Source organism: Rhagoletis pomonella, unplaced genomic scaffold (genome assembly GCF_013731165.1).
Source record: "Rhagoletis pomonella isolate Grant_MI unplaced genomic scaffold, Rhpom_1.0 Rhpom_scaffold_00013, whole genome shotgun sequence".
NCBI classification, from domain to species: domain Eukaryota; kingdom Metazoa; phylum Arthropoda; class Insecta; order Diptera; family Tephritidae; genus Rhagoletis; species Rhagoletis pomonella.
In genome coordinates, this window is record NW_023458567.1 from 19,361,418 (window position 1) to 19,378,650 (window position 17,233).

General features: G+C 38.8%; 1 protein-coding gene across 1 annotated transcript; it reads left to right on the forward strand.

Annotated features, from left to right (window-relative positions):
• The first annotated feature begins 4,030 nt into the window (after window positions 1-4,030).
• Window positions 4,031-15,391, forward strand: LOC118748255. The gene is made up of 3 exons (XM_036482630.1): window positions 4,031-4,299; window positions 14,250-14,488; window positions 14,576-15,391. The coding sequence occupies exons 1-3, from the start codon at window positions 4,031-4,033 to the stop codon at window positions 15,208-15,210; spliced, it is 1,143 nt and encodes a 380-aa protein (XP_036338523.1). The 3' UTR covers window positions 15,211-15,391.
• Window positions 15,392-17,233: the final 1,842 nt, after the last annotated feature.

The window sequence follows — 17,233 nt, forward strand, 5'->3', positions numbered from 1 at the left end:
TGTCAAATAATCGTTTGAATTCTCATGGCGTTTGAATTTTGCTATAACATTTAATTTATGTTTTTATAATATTGTAATCACTTATCTTAATTAGCAGCATGGTAAAAATATTGCCACACATAATTTGACTACAGTGTTAGATCTTTTTGAACACAAAAGTAAATAACACATAAATATATGTACATCCACATACCAATAAAAACTTGCTTACTCACTAAAGTAAACTTAATTGTGTAGTCTTGGCCACCCACCAAGCCATCGAGCTCACGAGCAAACACTTTACTAGTTTTCAGGTGGTCACAACAAGTTTAGGAACGCATCTAGACATTAAAGAAGCTGCCCATTATTATATTACTAACATTTAACCCTACATTAAATCTTGGATTTCCTTAGGGTTAATCAAGAAGCGCGAGTCAAAACTATTGAAGTGTTGAGGGAATTCATCGCCAACTTCCTCCAAACAGCTACAGCAGGAAGGATCATATCGCCGCCTAGATCTAAAGTGCGATCAACTCAAAAAAATTTATGGCGATTTTACACCCAATAAATGCGAATATTTGTTTCTTCATGTTGTATGTCGTTACCTTAATATAGAAAGGCCCCATCTCACATCGTCGCTGTAATACATCGATGTAATCGATCGCAGTGTAACTAAGTAAAAATCCAAAATTCCCTTTTTGATTGATTATGATGCATTTCATCGAATTATAAGTCCCCACATCATTTTATGTAATAAAAAAATTTTGTCAGTTACGGCCTACGGTAAGGCTATGTACATTATATGTACATGTGATATATCTACCGTGTGCTTTTCCGGAAGGTTGTGGATGGTCCACCTCCTTTCCCTGACAGTTCGTTAGCTTTGCAATTGCTATCAATATTCCGACATAACCCGGCAACCAAATTAGTCGAATTCTATGTAAATATGTATGTGCGTTAAAAAGGCTACGGCATTCAGTAGGAGACTTCCCTTTGTCTATGTCTGAGTCGAAAGCTTTCAGGATTGCCTTCAAGCATGGAATTTTAGAGATATTTTCGATACAGTTACCCGAAATGTGGGGGTGGCCTGGGGCGTAAGCCGCTGGATATGGAAGTATTCAGCGAACGCCGAGATAGAGTTCTAAAATGCGGGACCAGGCCAAAACTTTGGCGTACTACTGACCTATTTGGGACCTTTTACCAGCCCTTTTAACGTTGTGCTTTGAAATTCGGCGTCAACCAAAATCTAGATTTTTTGTTTACTGGGGAAATAAATAAAACCAAATTGAAGTTTGCATCCAGCTGGTAGCATCATTCAAAAAATAGTAACTGAAATAAAATGTTGCTTGCGATGTGAATTAAGTGACATTTTATGCTTCGTTGATTCGCTTGGTGGCAACACCAGTACACTGTTGCAAACACAAATTGTAAATGCTATATGTATGTATAACAACAAAAATAAAAATCTAAGCGCTTTAAGTATTTCATACGCAATCAAATGAAAATATTTGGTAAGCGCCTTTGCAATTTTCCCAACCTAAAGTGCTTAAAAGTTACATAGACCCCCAATTGAAAAGTGAAATGATTGAATTATAAAAATGTACTAACGCATTTGAATTATTGTTGGTACCAATTTTGCTGCTGTTGTAACTACTACTACACATACTACATACTGTTGTTGGTTAGCCAATTGAGTTAGCGTCACTAATTGCTGGTGACGACGATAACGCCGACGGGAGGCAGCAAATGCGTAGGTGCTCGTACTAAAATATGGCTTACCACGTAATCAAGCAATTGTAAAGAGAAGAGAGAAGTGGCAAGCAAACTCCCACAGCCTTGTTGCACAGTGTTTCGATAATAGTGGGAAAACATTTTAATTTAAAAACGGCAATGGAAAATTAGTGAATCGAAGATTGTGGTATTAAAAATTCTAAGATGGGGATAGGGTACACAATCAAGTGACAGCTTCCGAGAAGGGGGTGTTGCAAACAGGAGACTTTGTAAATTCCGGTTCTAGAATAACAGGTTAGGTTGACCCTTATAATGAATGTGTTGAGCGTCCATGATCTTTGGACGGTTGGACCGCTCATATCACCTATGCGTAGCAGTTTATATGAAGTGTCTACAAAGCTTTCATATCCTCTCTAGACATAGTCCACGATCCTTTGCCTTTCAGTAGAAATGTTGCTTGAACCTTAGACCGCTAGCTCTGAATACCAGTTGGCTCCTTCTTTTTATGCCGATCCGAATGAAAAACTCAGGCTAAAAACTGTAACGAGTTATAAATTGGTTTAAAGGAAGGATTCAGATGCTTAAGGAGTATGAAAGACTCAAATAGTATTGACTAGGGAGTAACATTCTTTCATCGATAGTTCTGAAAGTCGGTTAGGAAGTTTCTTTGGACTATAACAAAAGCTCTAAGTCAACGTCAAGTCTTCATTACTTCATACCAGTCTATTCAAAGAGATGAAAATATACCATCCAAATCGAACAAAAGAGTTTCACTACCACTGGAAAATAAAGGAGGATTTGGTTAACGAGATCTTAAACCCTGGACCGAAATGTCATCGAATGACGTGAGACTGATGTTTAAAAAACGGATTTCTACTAACTGAGGAGTTCTAAACATTAATTACCGACTGGTGCCCCAGCGTGCATCTTAGGCCCATCTAAGACAGCCATCTCCGCCTTTACCAGAAGTAGAACTCTTAGAGATAGGAAGAATATAACTTTAAATAAGGTCGTAATCAATACTGACACCGAGGTGAAATATTTAGGTCTAATCCTGGACTCCAAACTCTGTAAATGACTCATGTTGTTACAAACACATATGTCCGAAGACAACACTGGAGGTAATTCGAGTCAGTATATATCAGGCGGCCAAGTGCGCTCTCAAAAACTTCACAAGAGATTGCTTTGGCAAAGGAAAGGTTTTATTGTAGACATACGCTTGTTCTTCGCCAAGCTATAGTAATCTTTAAATACCAATTGCTGATTTGCCTATTAGACAGACTAGCGCTTAGCCAAAGTTCACTTTCCAACGCAGCGATAAAGGAGCGGTAGCAGAATACCGATTAATGTACCCATTCAACTGTCATCATGCGGAGAATACCTAAGAAATACGCTAAATTAAAAAATGACCTTAAGCCTATGAGCGGACCCCTCTGCGATTTCGGTAAGAGCGAATTTAATTCGAGCGAATCCACTCGACATTCCAAATGCAGGCACTTCTCTGCCAAAGCGATGTCGCGCGAACAAAAATCGGGTCCCGTGAATTATGGTTGCGTAAATTAAGACCGCAATGAAAAAATTTAACTATACCGCGCGGGAATAATTCGCGTTGACAAGAGAAATTAGACCGCGCAGTTTTGAACTGTGAACCGCGCACTGTGAAAAGTAAAATTAAGCCGCAATGAAAAATTGAATTTGGAAATGTTTTGTTATTTGTACTGTCCAGACTTTAAGAAAAGGTGCGAGTGTATATTGACTGGCAAAGGGCGTTAAGTATAAAATAAAATAATATTTGGTGTTTATGTTACCAGCAAACCTTAAATCCATAATCTTCAGACTATTATCCTCAAATACTTAACACACTCAGTCAGGGCAATCGACTCATGGAGGTGAATCTTTTTGTTGAACTTTACTTCCAAAGTTTGTATCACATTTTTTCAACACTGAAACACTGTGCGCTGTTTGAAGCACTTTGAAGCCATCTTATTTTACTGGTTATACTCATATTTTGCCATGCAACAATTTGAAGCTTAAATTGTCTATGTCCTAAACAACAGCACTGTCAACTTCTACAACTATAACAAACAATGAGCACAAACAACAATACTATTTAATCTAAAACAAAAGCGCCAGCAAAGTCATTGCCTTTCTTATAAAAGACACAACGCGCCACAGCGAAGTATTTAGTTACGTGTTGTAGTGCGTCGCGGTAGAAGTTATTCGAAAAGTTACCTAATTCGAAATTACCTGCAAAATACAAAATTTTACAAAAATACTCATTGCCACATATGATTCCGCGCGCGTTACGTTTGTTCTAAAAATGTTTCGTTTTCTAAATTGCGTAACAGCACCTAAGACTATAACAATAATTTTGTTACTGTTTATCGCGCCTCCAGCCCGTGCCGCAGATCGCGCAAGTGTTACATCTTTTACGCCAACAGATTCTAAGTACTCTTCATCGTCTGGTTCAGGTGCTTCGACACAGGGAGAGAGTCACGTTAAAAGGAATATAAAAGCAACAGATTTATCGGCTTCGGGCTCAGCAACAGCAGCAGCGAAAAGTTATGATCCACCACCTGAATTTTATAGGTGGGTTTGGGGCTTGGGAGAATGATTCTAATTATGTGTGTGTGAAAATTTTAAAAAGTGAGAAATTTTCGAGTTCTCTTAACTAACATACACCTATGTATAACAAAGTGGACTTAATACTTGGAAGAAATGCTCCATTATAAAATATTTTCTATATAAATTAATAAAAAAACGATGTATCAAATCGAACGGAATATTTGTCATGCGCCCCATTAAATTAATGTTTCAACGTCATCTATGTACATGCCGTCACTGAGTGGAAGATCGACCTATCTCGGCAGACAGTTCTAAAACGCCCTATCTCAGAAAAATTTTCAAGAACGCCCTACTTCAGAATTTGATCAAAGAACGCTCTATTACAGAATATTATTTAAAAACACCCTATTTCAGAATTTGGTTGTGGAACACCCTATCTCCGAATTCGGTTCAAAAACGTCCTATCTCAGCTGAAAATACATTGAAAATGTGCTGAGTTAGGGCGTTTTTGAATCGGCAGCTGAGATGAGGCATTCTTCAGTCAAATTCTGAAATAGGGCGTTCTTCAATCAAATTCTGAAGTAGGGTGTTCTTGAAAAGTTTTATGAGACAGGGCGTTTTCGAACTGGCTGCCGACATAGGTCGATCTTCTACTCAGCTATCGATATGTAACTATGCAAACCCACACACGGAGAAAAAAATCAGTGAGACCCGGTACGACAAACCGGATTAACTACGGATTATCGGGAATTGCGCCAAAAATATGTATCTTAATGAAAAAATTTTTACCATATTGTTTTGCATCTCTAATTTTAACTATTTAATTTTTAATTTGAGTATCTATCATGGCGTTACCGAAAATAACACGACTGATGAAGTAGCTAGTCGTGATCAAGAGTGTATCTGGCCTTTCTGTCCGGTTAGAAATTTGTCAGCCATCCTAACCTACCCTTACATTTGGGGCATCGCAACTGCCTAAAACTCAAGAAATAATTGTTCAAGAGAGCAACCAGTTTAAAAAAGATTGTTAACGAAAATAGAACACTTCTGGTAGCAACTATTATATTCTAACATATACCTCGAAATCTTTTCTGAATCAGAGCTGGGCGATAAGGATTACGATTACTAAACTATTAGGGTTGCAGTAATCCCAAAAAGCTAAAAAAAAACAAGATTACGATTAAAGTAATCCTTCATCGAAAGCACTTAGATTACGATTACAGTAATCGTGTTTATTAAAAAGATAAAATTACGATTACTTTAATCGTAATCCAAGTTCGTTCGATGAATTATTACTTTAATTCTAATCCTGTTTTTTTTTTGTTATAAGGATTACTGTAATCGTTCCTAAGGATTACTTTTATTAAATATCCATACAAATCACTGCCAATTATTTTATAGAGTGGATTTTAGTGAGAAAAAAGACAATTTATAGCATACCGCAGCATATAGTACCGTGGTGAACATTTACATTAACTAAGTATATACTAAAACAAACATACATTCAATACTTGAATTCAGTATTAGCCATTAACAATAGTAATTTTTCAAAAGTAAAATCAGAAAGAGCGTGTCGACGTGGACTACTTTCAGCAACGGATACTTTATATACCACTCCCGACTATAGTCAGCTTCGTTCAAATATCTGAAATGTTGCTCACTTATGACATGTAAACGGTTAGTTTGTCCACTATCCTTTCGGTCAGATGAATCGCAAGTTTTTTTTTATAAAAAAAACAAACAACAAAAAGAGATTTGATACGTAATATAAGAATTATTTTATTTATAATAAAGTAGATCTTGCTCACTCCCTTAGCTGAGTGTGTGAAATTTCTGCGCGTTACATTAGGTGTAATTTATTTCAATAAATTTGAACTTACTTAAACTCAGCCAAAAACAATCTAATTTTCTTTAACCCTCTTCCAAATTTTTAAAAAAAAAAACCTTCTTAAACCTCTTTCGTGTGATTCATTTTCAATTGCCCTATAGCAGTGGAAAATAAAACTAGTCCAATTTGAGTTCTTAAATAGGTGGCAACCCTACTACATGTAGTTTATAAATCATGCCTTCTCGAACCAATAAAATTGGTTCCCATATTTTAATGAACCTTGAACTTTACTTAACTTATTAAATAATTTTAATGGCATTTAATTTTTTTAACAGGCAGCCCTCTTCAAACACCTCAAACCCAAAAGTTTTCGACACTCTGTCATTTGGCACTTTAACTTGTGTATAGATTAATTAAATTCGACTTTTAAAACTGGTCGCAACCCTCTCTAAATTATTTACAAACAACAACCGCATTAAACCTCCCTCGTCTGACACCAAATTAAAGTAAATTTAACAGGTGGCAACACTCCTGCATATAGTTTAGAAAAAAGACCTTTCAACGGCCCTTCGATTGTTACCCATTGTAAAATAATTTACTTAAATCAATTGAATTTAATTTTTAAACTGGTTGCAACCTTTGTAAAAAGCCTCAATAAAAATCTTTCTTTTATGCCCCATATTAAAATTTTTCATATAGATCGCGAATAATTAATTTAAAGTAAACTTTTCAAGCAGGCACTAACGCTTTTCTAAATATTTTCAAACTACAGTGCTATCTGGGTCGAGTGAACTAATTAATTCAAGACCAGTTCATAGAAAACAGATTGTTCACTATATCCAGATTGAGTTTTTGTTCTTTAAAATCAATTTTATTGCGCATCTTTATTGTGCGTCTTTTAAAGTTAAATTTTTAAGAACTCTGAAGTGTCGTCTTTCCCGCAGCTAATGCCAACACATATTTCCTGTTGTTGTTGTATCGTTGTCGTCAAGCTCTATAGCGGTAGACCCAGGAAGCGTGAAGCCTCGATGGGGTCTGTCCATAAGGCCAGACACATTAGCAGGGTGGGGTTCAGTGGGCATGCGAAGAGATGATGCGAATCATGGAGCGTCTCTCCGAATGACGGGAATTCATTTGGCACATCTGCATTTATTCTGTTCAGGTATGAGTTCAACCTGCTGCAGTAGCCCGATCGAGGTTGGGCTATGTGGTCCGAGTATCCCGAGGCAGACGAAGCTCTGTCTCGTCCACGTCAGGTGGTTGCGTGCCCAGAACGACATTCACAGGTCGAGAGTCTATATAGCTCGGGACTGGCTCTCTTTGAATTTCGTTCAAGGCCTGTCGGTAAGTTGTTGGGTTCAGAGATAGAGATAGTTTTATGAACCCCGGACTTCGTCCGTCAGTCCATATAGATGCCTTCTGATGTGCCGTGGTGAGGGTTCTTCCGCAATCAGATGTCTGTTTGGGTGCTAACATGATAACACCCTACTAGGAATTGCTTGCAGAGCATTGTGTTATGCTCCTTAATCGGGAGCATATGTGCCTCGTCGCGCAGGTGAAGTTGCGACATCAGAAGGAATCCTGTCGCTGTCTGAGTGCCGTGTCTTGGCAGGTCTGCAGCTTCATCCACTGCGTCCTACTAGTCCCCGGTAACCACACAGGCGCTGCATAGTTCAAAACCGGCTGGCGAATTGCCATGTACGTTGCCAACAACGTTTCTTTGTTTGCCGCAGGTGCTGCCGGCTAGCGACTTGAGGACTTTGTTGGGGCTTTGTACTTTATTGACAATTGCGGTTGTATGCGCCGAGAAGGAGAGAATACCTTCGAAGGTTCTCTGAGGACCTTCGGGTTATTCAACGTCGGAAGTGGTTCGTCATCGACGAGAATACCCAGTTGCAGTCTGACCTCCTTCGTCCAAGTGGTGAAAAGCGTTGCTGAGGATTTTGTAGGGGAGAGGGTTAGGCTCCGTGCAGTGACGAAGCGAGAAAGCTCGGCGAGATAACCATTATTGAGCAATCGTCAGCATAAGAGACAATCGAGACTACCTGTGGTGATTGAGGGAGCTTAGAAATGTAAAAGTTGAACAGTAATGGGAAAGGACACCACGCTGTTGAATTCCCTGTTTTATTCTCCAAGGTTTGCTCAATTTGTCTCTAAAGATCACTGACGAGTGTCGACCACTCAGGTAATTCGCCGCCCACCGTTTGTCTTCTAGTAGCGTTACTTGAATAGTTCTCTCACAGGGGGGTTTCGGTTAAGGCCACGAGTTATCTGGCTGGTTATGGCGTCAAGTGCTGTTGTTTTGCTGTGCACTTTACGGAACCCATGTTTATGATTCGCTGCGGTTCAGTAATTTGTATAGTGCGGGAGTAGAAGGGTCTCTAATGTCTTCGTAACCGGGGAAAGGAGAGCTATCGGGCGATAAGACTCTCCTTTGTTGGACGGTTTCCCCGGTTTAAGCAGTGGAACCACTCTCCCCGTTTTCCAGATGTCTGGTACGATAAGAGTGGCCATAGACAGGTTGAGGACCTTGGTTAGATAGTCCACTCCCGCAGGACCCAAATTTTTGAGCATCAGCATGCAAATTCCGTCAGGTTCAGTTGCTTTGGAGACTTTCGCTTTCCCGATGGCTATCCTTTCCTCGTCGCTGCGGAAAAAAGAGGCGAACTTGGTGTTAGCAGTATGTGCAGCCTTCTGGTCACCCTACGTTTGGCTTTGTCCGCCTGAGGATGCAGCATGAACTGTCGGCTAAAATAGCTCGCGTATCGCTCCGGGTCGGACGAAGCGTGGTCGCCAAAAGATATCTCAACTCTGTCGTCATACTTCGTCGGATTGGACAATGACCTCACGGTTGACCAAAGCTTGCTCACACCAGAGGCGAAGTTACAAATCTTCAGATGGTCTTCCCACTTCACTAGTTGCCGAATCTCCGAGTTAAAAACCCCTTATACGGGGATTTACGGGATCGGCCTGGCGAAGGGATTATCCTTTTTGTTATTAAGTTTTTCGTTACAGTTTTGAATTTGGAATGAATTGGTTTTAAATTTTGTTCACTCTACAAAGACTCAAAATTGTTCACTCTATAGAGTGCTCAATAGAAAAATTTTCATGTTCACTCTTTCGAGGTGTTCGTAGCATCGGGTGTTCACTCCAACCAGATACTACTGTACAACCTTTTTAAGCCTCTTTCGTCTGACGCCAATATTTTAATAAAGATTTCAAATAAATACTTCCCTTAATTCAAGTAGAATTTGACTTTTTAAACCGGGCGCGGCCCTCCTTCATGAGTATGGGATGTGCCACACCCCTTTGTCTAATCGAGATAAATCTATCCTATATTTTAAGTTAGGCTAAATAACGGCGGTGTGCGAAATTTCATGATGATCGGTTGAGTAGTTAAAGCGTGTAAGTGTAGCAAACTAACAAACTCGCTTTCGCATTTATAATATTAATAAATAAATAAATAGGATAAGTAGTATTAGTACCGTCAAAGCCATAAAATTCTTCACTTAGCTCCGGTGAAAAAACAGCCGGCTGTTTAGGCTTCACTTGCTTCCGGCAACAAAGTAAAAATCTCACCAAAGCGACTGCCACTCAGCGATCGGACTTCTACCATTGTGGTAGATCTGTCACTTTTTTGAGCATCTACCACTCGAGGTCTGAGATCTGCCATATATTCGCGGTTTTGAGTAGTTTTATTTTTGCTTGACATAATTCTATTAATTTTAAGAGCAAAAATTCTCCAACACTAAACAGTACATGGTAACAAAAATGATATAATACAAGAATCCGCTATGCCGACGACGATGAAATTTTTCAATTTAAAGTAAACAAAGCCGAATGGGAGGATAAAATAAACTGTAAACTAGTAAATTTTCTCGGTAATCAATTTTTCGACAGAAACGCGGTTTTATTGTGTTAAATTGCAAAATATATGATTTATAAAAATAATTAATAGCGAAAATGTTAAAAAACCGGTGATTTTTGTGAAAATGTTAGCTGGAACGTGCCACATTTGTTCGCTACTTCGTGATGTGATAAAAGGAAAAGCTGGCTGCACTACGCAAGGTTGTAGAAATCTCTTAAAATATGTTCGAAACATTTCTTAATATGGAAGGAACTGCTTTACACCGTCAAGGAAAAAAATTTCCAAAACTCAACGCAATTTTTGGCAACATCAATCTTGCACTTTGTTATACTAAAGTTAAATATGTTTTAGAGTCTAATTAAAAAGTTTGCCATTTAGTTGAAACGTTGTAGATTTTTTTTAATTTTTGAACAAAGTTTGATCCAAGCCCAGAGATCTACCACATTTTTTTGCAATCTACCACATTTTTTACCAGATTCTACCACACATATTTTTTTTACAGTCCGAATACTGCTGCCACTCCTTTCAATAACTGAAGACTGTCTCCTTGTGCCACCTTCTTAAGTTTGACACTTAATGGTACTAAAGAAGGTATGAGACATCCAAAGAGTATATTTTGCTCTCTTTGCACTTGTTGGTGATATGATTTTGCAGTATTCATGCAAGTACCGTAAGTTTTTTATCATGAATGAATATACGAGAAACGGCATCAAACAACGAGGACCATCTCGTTACTACTGGAACTATCAAAGCCGATCCCAAAGCATTTTTGATAATTTCCGAAGATTTTGGCAGATTGCTCTTTGTCCAAAGTTAATTGCATTTTTTGAAAGCCTCATTGAAAGTAATTTGGAAGAAAGCATTTTTTAATTACGACAACCATAATTTATTTATGATTAAGGCATGGATATAAATGCAATAAAAAATAAGAAATATGAGCATAAAAATTTCTAAAGAGCGTGGAAAGTAGAAATCATAAGTCGTCTATTGGTGGATAATAAATCATAAGAAATAGAGTAACATTGATAATGACGCGCACGTTGAATTATATAGCATTTATCTTTCGCAAATTTATAGAATTATTTCGTTTAAGATTACTCAAAGAATTGTAATTTTAAATTATTGTAATTAGTCATCGAACGAACTTAGATTATGATTGCAGTAATTGTAATTTTAAAAAAGTTGAATTTACGATTACTGTAATCGTAATCTAAGATGCCTTCGATTAACGATTATCGCAATCCTAATTAAAAAATTTTTAAAATTGCGATTAAAGTAATCGTAATCCTAGATGCAATTGATTAGACATGTAATCCTGTTTTCTGTTTCTGATAGTCACCCTAAATGATAACTTTGAAAATGGTAAATTTTACGATGCATAATTTTAGGCATTTCATAGATCGAAATGAGAATAAAAAAGTATAACAGGAATTACATCTTGATCTGCCAAAAAGTTCACTTTATTTTATAGACTACGAAATATTCATATTAAATAATCAAGCAAATATTGTTGTTAAATGTGTTTCTTTCTCTTTTTGGTTTGCTCAAAATTCAAAAGCTTTAAGCCAACGAAAATTCCAGTGCTTAAAAAACTTAAAAAAAAGGGTTACAAAAACATGAAAGCCTACAGAATTTACGATTTTCACCACAATCCTATGCAAGTTAGATAAAAGTGAAAGTTGGCAGACATTCAAAAATGTAAAGGTTTACAGCGAGGGAGATTTTGCATTAACTACTGCAAACAAACAAGATGTTATGTCCTCTACAACCGAACGTTTTAAAAAGCTCAGGTTTTAAAAAATTAAAAAACACTACTTTTCATGAAAAGTTTTTAAATTCAAAAATTTTCGAGAATTTTTCAGTTTAAAAGAATATTCCCATTTTCTTCTTAAATTAAGGTAGTGCATTTTAATTATCCTCATAATATTTTTTGTTTGCAATTTTAATTAATTTTTGTTTTTTTCGCGAAACTTCCGATTGTTTAATTAAAAACCGATTTAAGTGGATTTCTATTTTAAAAGGGTATAAAAAGTAGTCCCAAAATTCAAGCGTATTTTGCGCAGGCTGAAGGGTATTAAAGGATTTACGAATGACCAGCAAAATAAAGCATGAAAGCATTTACTAGCAAAACTACCAGCGCAAATACCGCTAAACAAATTTTTTGAAATATTTCGGCATAACACCAACCCCAAAAAAATAACAACAAGGCGAGCTGCAGTGAAAGCTAACACCTTAATGCCTATTAGATAGAAACACTAGCAGGAGTTATGTGGCATGTATCTATACTCGTGCAACTAGATAAGTTCCTCAAGCCAACCATATGTTGAACGTCCAGTTACAGTTTCCAGAAAGGAGTTGAATTCCAGCAATTTGTCGTTTTCACTTTTACTCTTTCTTTATCATATTCATTGTTGTTAATTTTACTTATAATCCCCTGTGCTCAACAAAAAATTTAAGGGCTAGAGCAACTTCTTCTTCTTCTTTTTTGGCGCTGTAACCGCCTAAGCGATTTTGGCCGAGTTCAGCAAAGCACGCCAGTCGTTTCTCCTCTGTGCCAACTGACGCCAATTGGAAACGCCAAGTGAAGCCAAGTCCTTCTCCATAGAGCGTGGTTTTCGTACGTCGAGAGAGGACTTTACTCCTGAATTGCCTACTCAGTCCAAAGTAGCACTTGTTGGCAAGAGTGATTCTACGTTGGATTTCAATGCTGACATTATTATCGGTGTTAATGCTGGTTCCCAAGTAAACGAAATTCTCTACTTTCTCGAAATTGTAACTGTCAACAGTGACGTGGGTGCCAAGGCGCGAATGTGCTGACTGTTTGTTTGATGACAGGAGATACTTCGTCTTGTCCTCGTTTACCACCAGACCCATGCGCTTTGCTTCCCTATCCAACTTGGAAAAGGCAGAACAGACTTCGCGGTTTTTGTTACCGATGATGTCGATGTCATCGGCATAAGCCAGCAATTGCACGCTCTTGTAGTAAATTGTTCCTGAGCGGTTCAGTTCTGCAGCTCTTATTATCTTCTCCAACATCAGATTAAAGAAGTCACATGAAAGGGAGTCGCCCTGTCTGAAACCCCGTTTTGTGGCGAACGGCTCGGAGAGGTCTTTTCCAATTCTGACGGAGCTGGTGGTATTGCTCAACGTCATTTTACACAGCCGTATGAGTTTTGAGGGGATGCCAAATTCAGACATAGCGGCGTATAGGCAACTCCTTTTAGTGCTGTCAAAAGCGGCTTTAAAGTCGACAAATAGGTGGTGAGTGTCGATCCTTTTCTCGCGGGTCTTTTCCAAGATTTGGCGTATTGTGAATACCTGGTCTATGGTGGATTTGCCAGGTCTAAAGCCACACTGATAAGGCCCAATCAGTTCATTGACGGTGGGCTTCAGTCTTTCGCACAATACGCTCGATAAGACCTTGTAACCTATGCTTAGAAGGCTGATCCCGCGGTAGTTGGCGCGAATGGCGGGGTCACCTTTCTTGTGGATTGGGCAGAGCACACTTAAATTCCAGTCGTCGGGCATGCGTTCATCTGACCATATTCTGCACAAGAGTTGATGCATGCACCTTATCAACTCCTCGCCGCCGTACTTGAATAGCTCAGCTGGCAGGCTGTCAGCTCCAGCGGCTTTGTTGTTTTTCAGCCGCGTTATTGCTATACGTACCTCGTCATAGTCAGGCGGTGGAACGTCGACTCCGTCATCATCGACTGCGGGCTCGGGTTCTTCTTCTCCACAACTTTCTGTGCTGCTGCCATTTAGTAGGGCGGAAAAGTGTTCCCTCCATAATTTAAGTACGCTCTGGACATCAGTTACTAGGTCGCCATTATTGTTCTTACAGGAGTGCGCCCCGGTCTTTAAACCTTCCGTAAGTCGCCTAACTCTCTGGTAAAATTTTCGGGCATTCCTCCTGTCGGCCAGCATTTCAAGCTCTTCGCACTCACGTATTTCTGCCTCTCTCTTCTTGTTGCGGCAAATACGTCTCGCTTCCCTCTTCAGATCCCTATAGCGGTCCCACATAAACTCTCATGTCCAATGGCAATTCAAAAGGAGTAAGCACTCTCTCCAGGCTCTGCAAACTGCGAGTCCGTCTTTTTAAGATAAGAGTATCTTAAGCAAAGTAAGGCAGCCTTTCTCTACTTCAATGATTCCAATATTTGATCCACAAATAATCAATCCTAAGTTTGTCTGTTGTCTGTTCTTAGGTTATAGTTCGTATGGCATACTTCCATATCTGATTAATGTTCCCCTAATTTTTTTTTTTTAATTTTCCAGAGGACCGGGCTCAACAAGCCAAACATCTTCCATTCCAAGCTCCTCTGTGACATCCCCTGGTGCACCATATCACAATCGCGACAGCGCTACATCCAGCTTCGTCTCTAAACCCATAACTTTTCCAGACATAATTGGGCACAAAAAGCATAACAGCAACGATCCCAGCCAGCAGCTCGCAAATTCATTCAACAACTGGCAGAAGCTGCGCGGACAAGGCGCTCAGGATAGGATCAGTGTGAGTAAGTGCCAAGACATATATGTTCAAGTGTTCAAAGTCAATTTCTGCCACTACAATATTCTCACTTCCCTCTTTACGTCACTGTCAGAACCCTTCGGCAACAGCGAAATACACGGCCTAACATCAGGCTATTCACATAGCAGTGCCGGTGGGAGCGCGCACCACAGCTACCCAGAGACGCGTCCGTACGCAGATGGACACTACATCGACTATGGCCAGCCTCATGCTGGCGGTCACTACGGTGCCAGCGGACATGGCGGCTACTATGGTGGTGCCAACAGCGCTGAAATCGGCGCTATACCCTTCGATATTTATGGCGGTAAAGGCAGCGGTCAATATGCGGGTGCGGGTGGTGAGTATTCATACACATACCCAAACGCACCACATGAGGTACCAGCGCACAAGGGACCGCACGAGCTGTCGTCGAAGGCGCTGTTAGCCAAGAGCTTCCTCATACCACTCGCCACAGCGGCAGTTTTGGGAATTGCGGCAGCGTTGGTGAGTAATCCGCTACTGCTACAATTGGGTACGTTCTCCGGCTTGCCGGCTGGAGCAACAGTTGTGGGCAAACGACGAAGACGGCGACGAGATCTGGCGGCTTTGAAAGCGACGCAGGCAGGATTAGAAACAAGTGATGAGTCGAAGACTGCCGAGACAGCTGCTGCTGGTGCACACATCGCTTATCGTGGACATCGTCCGGATCGTGGCATGGCGCGTGTATAGCTAAGAACGTATGTGAAAGGAAGAATGCCGGCCAACATGTTATGCTTAATTTAATTTTCCACCTTTTGACCTGCCGGCGGTAGCAACAGTTAAGCACATCAATGTGATTGAAACGAAGTAGATTGTATTGTAAGAATATACAGACAAAACGGGTAGTTAGGAAAACTACCTACTTAAATAAAGACATAACAAAAAATGAATGAACATAAAAATATAAAAATATTGGAGATTAAATAAAGATAATACACACACACACTAATATACGTGCATACGAAAGATCTAAATCTGTTGTCATTTAGTTGATTTGCTAAGCGTATTAGGGAAAACTTCGTCTGTTATTCGAACTAATATCTCATCTTCTTTCTGCTAAGACTTACTGCCAGCGCAGTACGGCTTAGCTCTTCAATATTCACATAATTCTAAGAATTTCTCTTAACTTGATAGAAATTCTTGTTAGCATAAGCATGTGGGAGCTTATATTAGTTAGACGTGGGTTTTCTTGTTGTTCCACTAGAAGAAGCATAGACTTACCGCAAAATTACTTCGTCGGTTGTCATGTCAACAATTAACGTAGCGCGCTTTCAGGCTGAATGTGTTGCTATTCAAGCATCGGATGACGATGGGCGCTGCATGAATATACAGTAATGGTCACAATATTGTGATGTGTTGAAACTGAAATAAAAAAATATAAATAATATGAATAAAACTATATTTTTTCAAATATGTATTTAAAATATTTATAGTCATTAATTTTAGTTTCCTTAAATAACTTTTTTTAAAGAGAAATTTTTAAACTATCCATACATAACGAAAAAAAGTCCATTAATTCATATGTATGTATGTATGTACATATATCCTCCTCAGCCACGACTTCGCCCATATATGTATGTAAGTGTAAGTATTTAATTTCAACCTTCCAACTTTACAATACATTTCAAAAGTGGGCTATAAAAATAAGAATGAGTCCGCGTAGGAAGTGAATCTTCTCATGATACAATTTTGAATGGTTCCATATTCCTGATAGTTGGATCAACTGAATTTAGCATAACATAAGATAACATAGCAAACACTGGGTTGAGTATGCTTAAAATGATGAAATCACAAAACAAGAAATACATTTTATGTATGTGACCTATTCCATCTCAAATCTTACAAATCGAAATTTTTTCGTTATAATTCAAATTTCAATTGGCATTCGAAAATAATTATATGTATATCTATTCGATGCTATGGTAGAAGTTTTACAAAAAAATAAAGATATCTTCGCACTTTTCGTAAAAAATTAAAAAGGCATTTTTTCAAAAAGGCCATCTTTTTTGGCAATTTTTTTTTACAGATACATATATTTTGGAATATTTGCCATTTAGATTGTTTTTGTCTTTAAGAGATTTAAAAGAAATTAATGCGAGACTTGTAAATTTTTGGGTTAAAAACCATCGATAAAATGATCGACATCGAGTCGATTTCAAATTTTGGAATTGCAGAACATGCCTGTATATTTATGCAATTGAAATTGCAAAATATGTGGTTTCCGTTTACGCATGGTATTCTGGGTTTTGGTATAACATACATAGCACATCCAAAGGTTAATCAAGTCAACCCAATAACTCAAATCGGACAAATTTGCACAAAGAAATCACAATAATGCACGGTACTGTGATAAGTAGTTTAAGATTGTTGTACTGAGCTATGGAAGCTTAGGCAACTAAAAACTGCGACGGAGCTACTTAGTTGTGCGGGAACAAATCCATCTGGCCTCGTAACTCAAAGAAATCTTCTGCCACGTAACAGGTATCTGTGTTCAGCATGGAGTCCGAAGGAGGATCGATGGTGTTTTCGGCTGCCTGAGAACTTCATCACTTTGTTCACATAACGGTTGTTAGTAACCGCCAAAACGAATCGAGATAGATATAGACAAATGTATACATAAATGCTCAGAATTAATAGAGAAGTCGATTAAGCCATGTCTGTCTGTCTGTCCGTCCGTCTGTCCGTGTACATCGTGTAGCGTGAGATATCTCTA

Coding starts and splice junctions, on each gene's coding strand:
- LOC118748255 (XM_036482630.1), top strand. CDS start 4,031: ATGTTTCGTTTTCTAAATTGCGTAACAGCACCTAAGACTATAACAATA. Junction 4,300..14,249: donor CCACCACCTGAATTTTATAG/GTGGGTTTGGGG, acceptor TTAATTTTCCAG/AGGACCGGGCTCAACAAGCC. Junction 14,489..14,575: donor TCAGGATAGGATCAGTGTGA/GTAAGTGCCAAG, acceptor CGTCACTGTCAG/AACCCTTCGGCAACAGCGAA.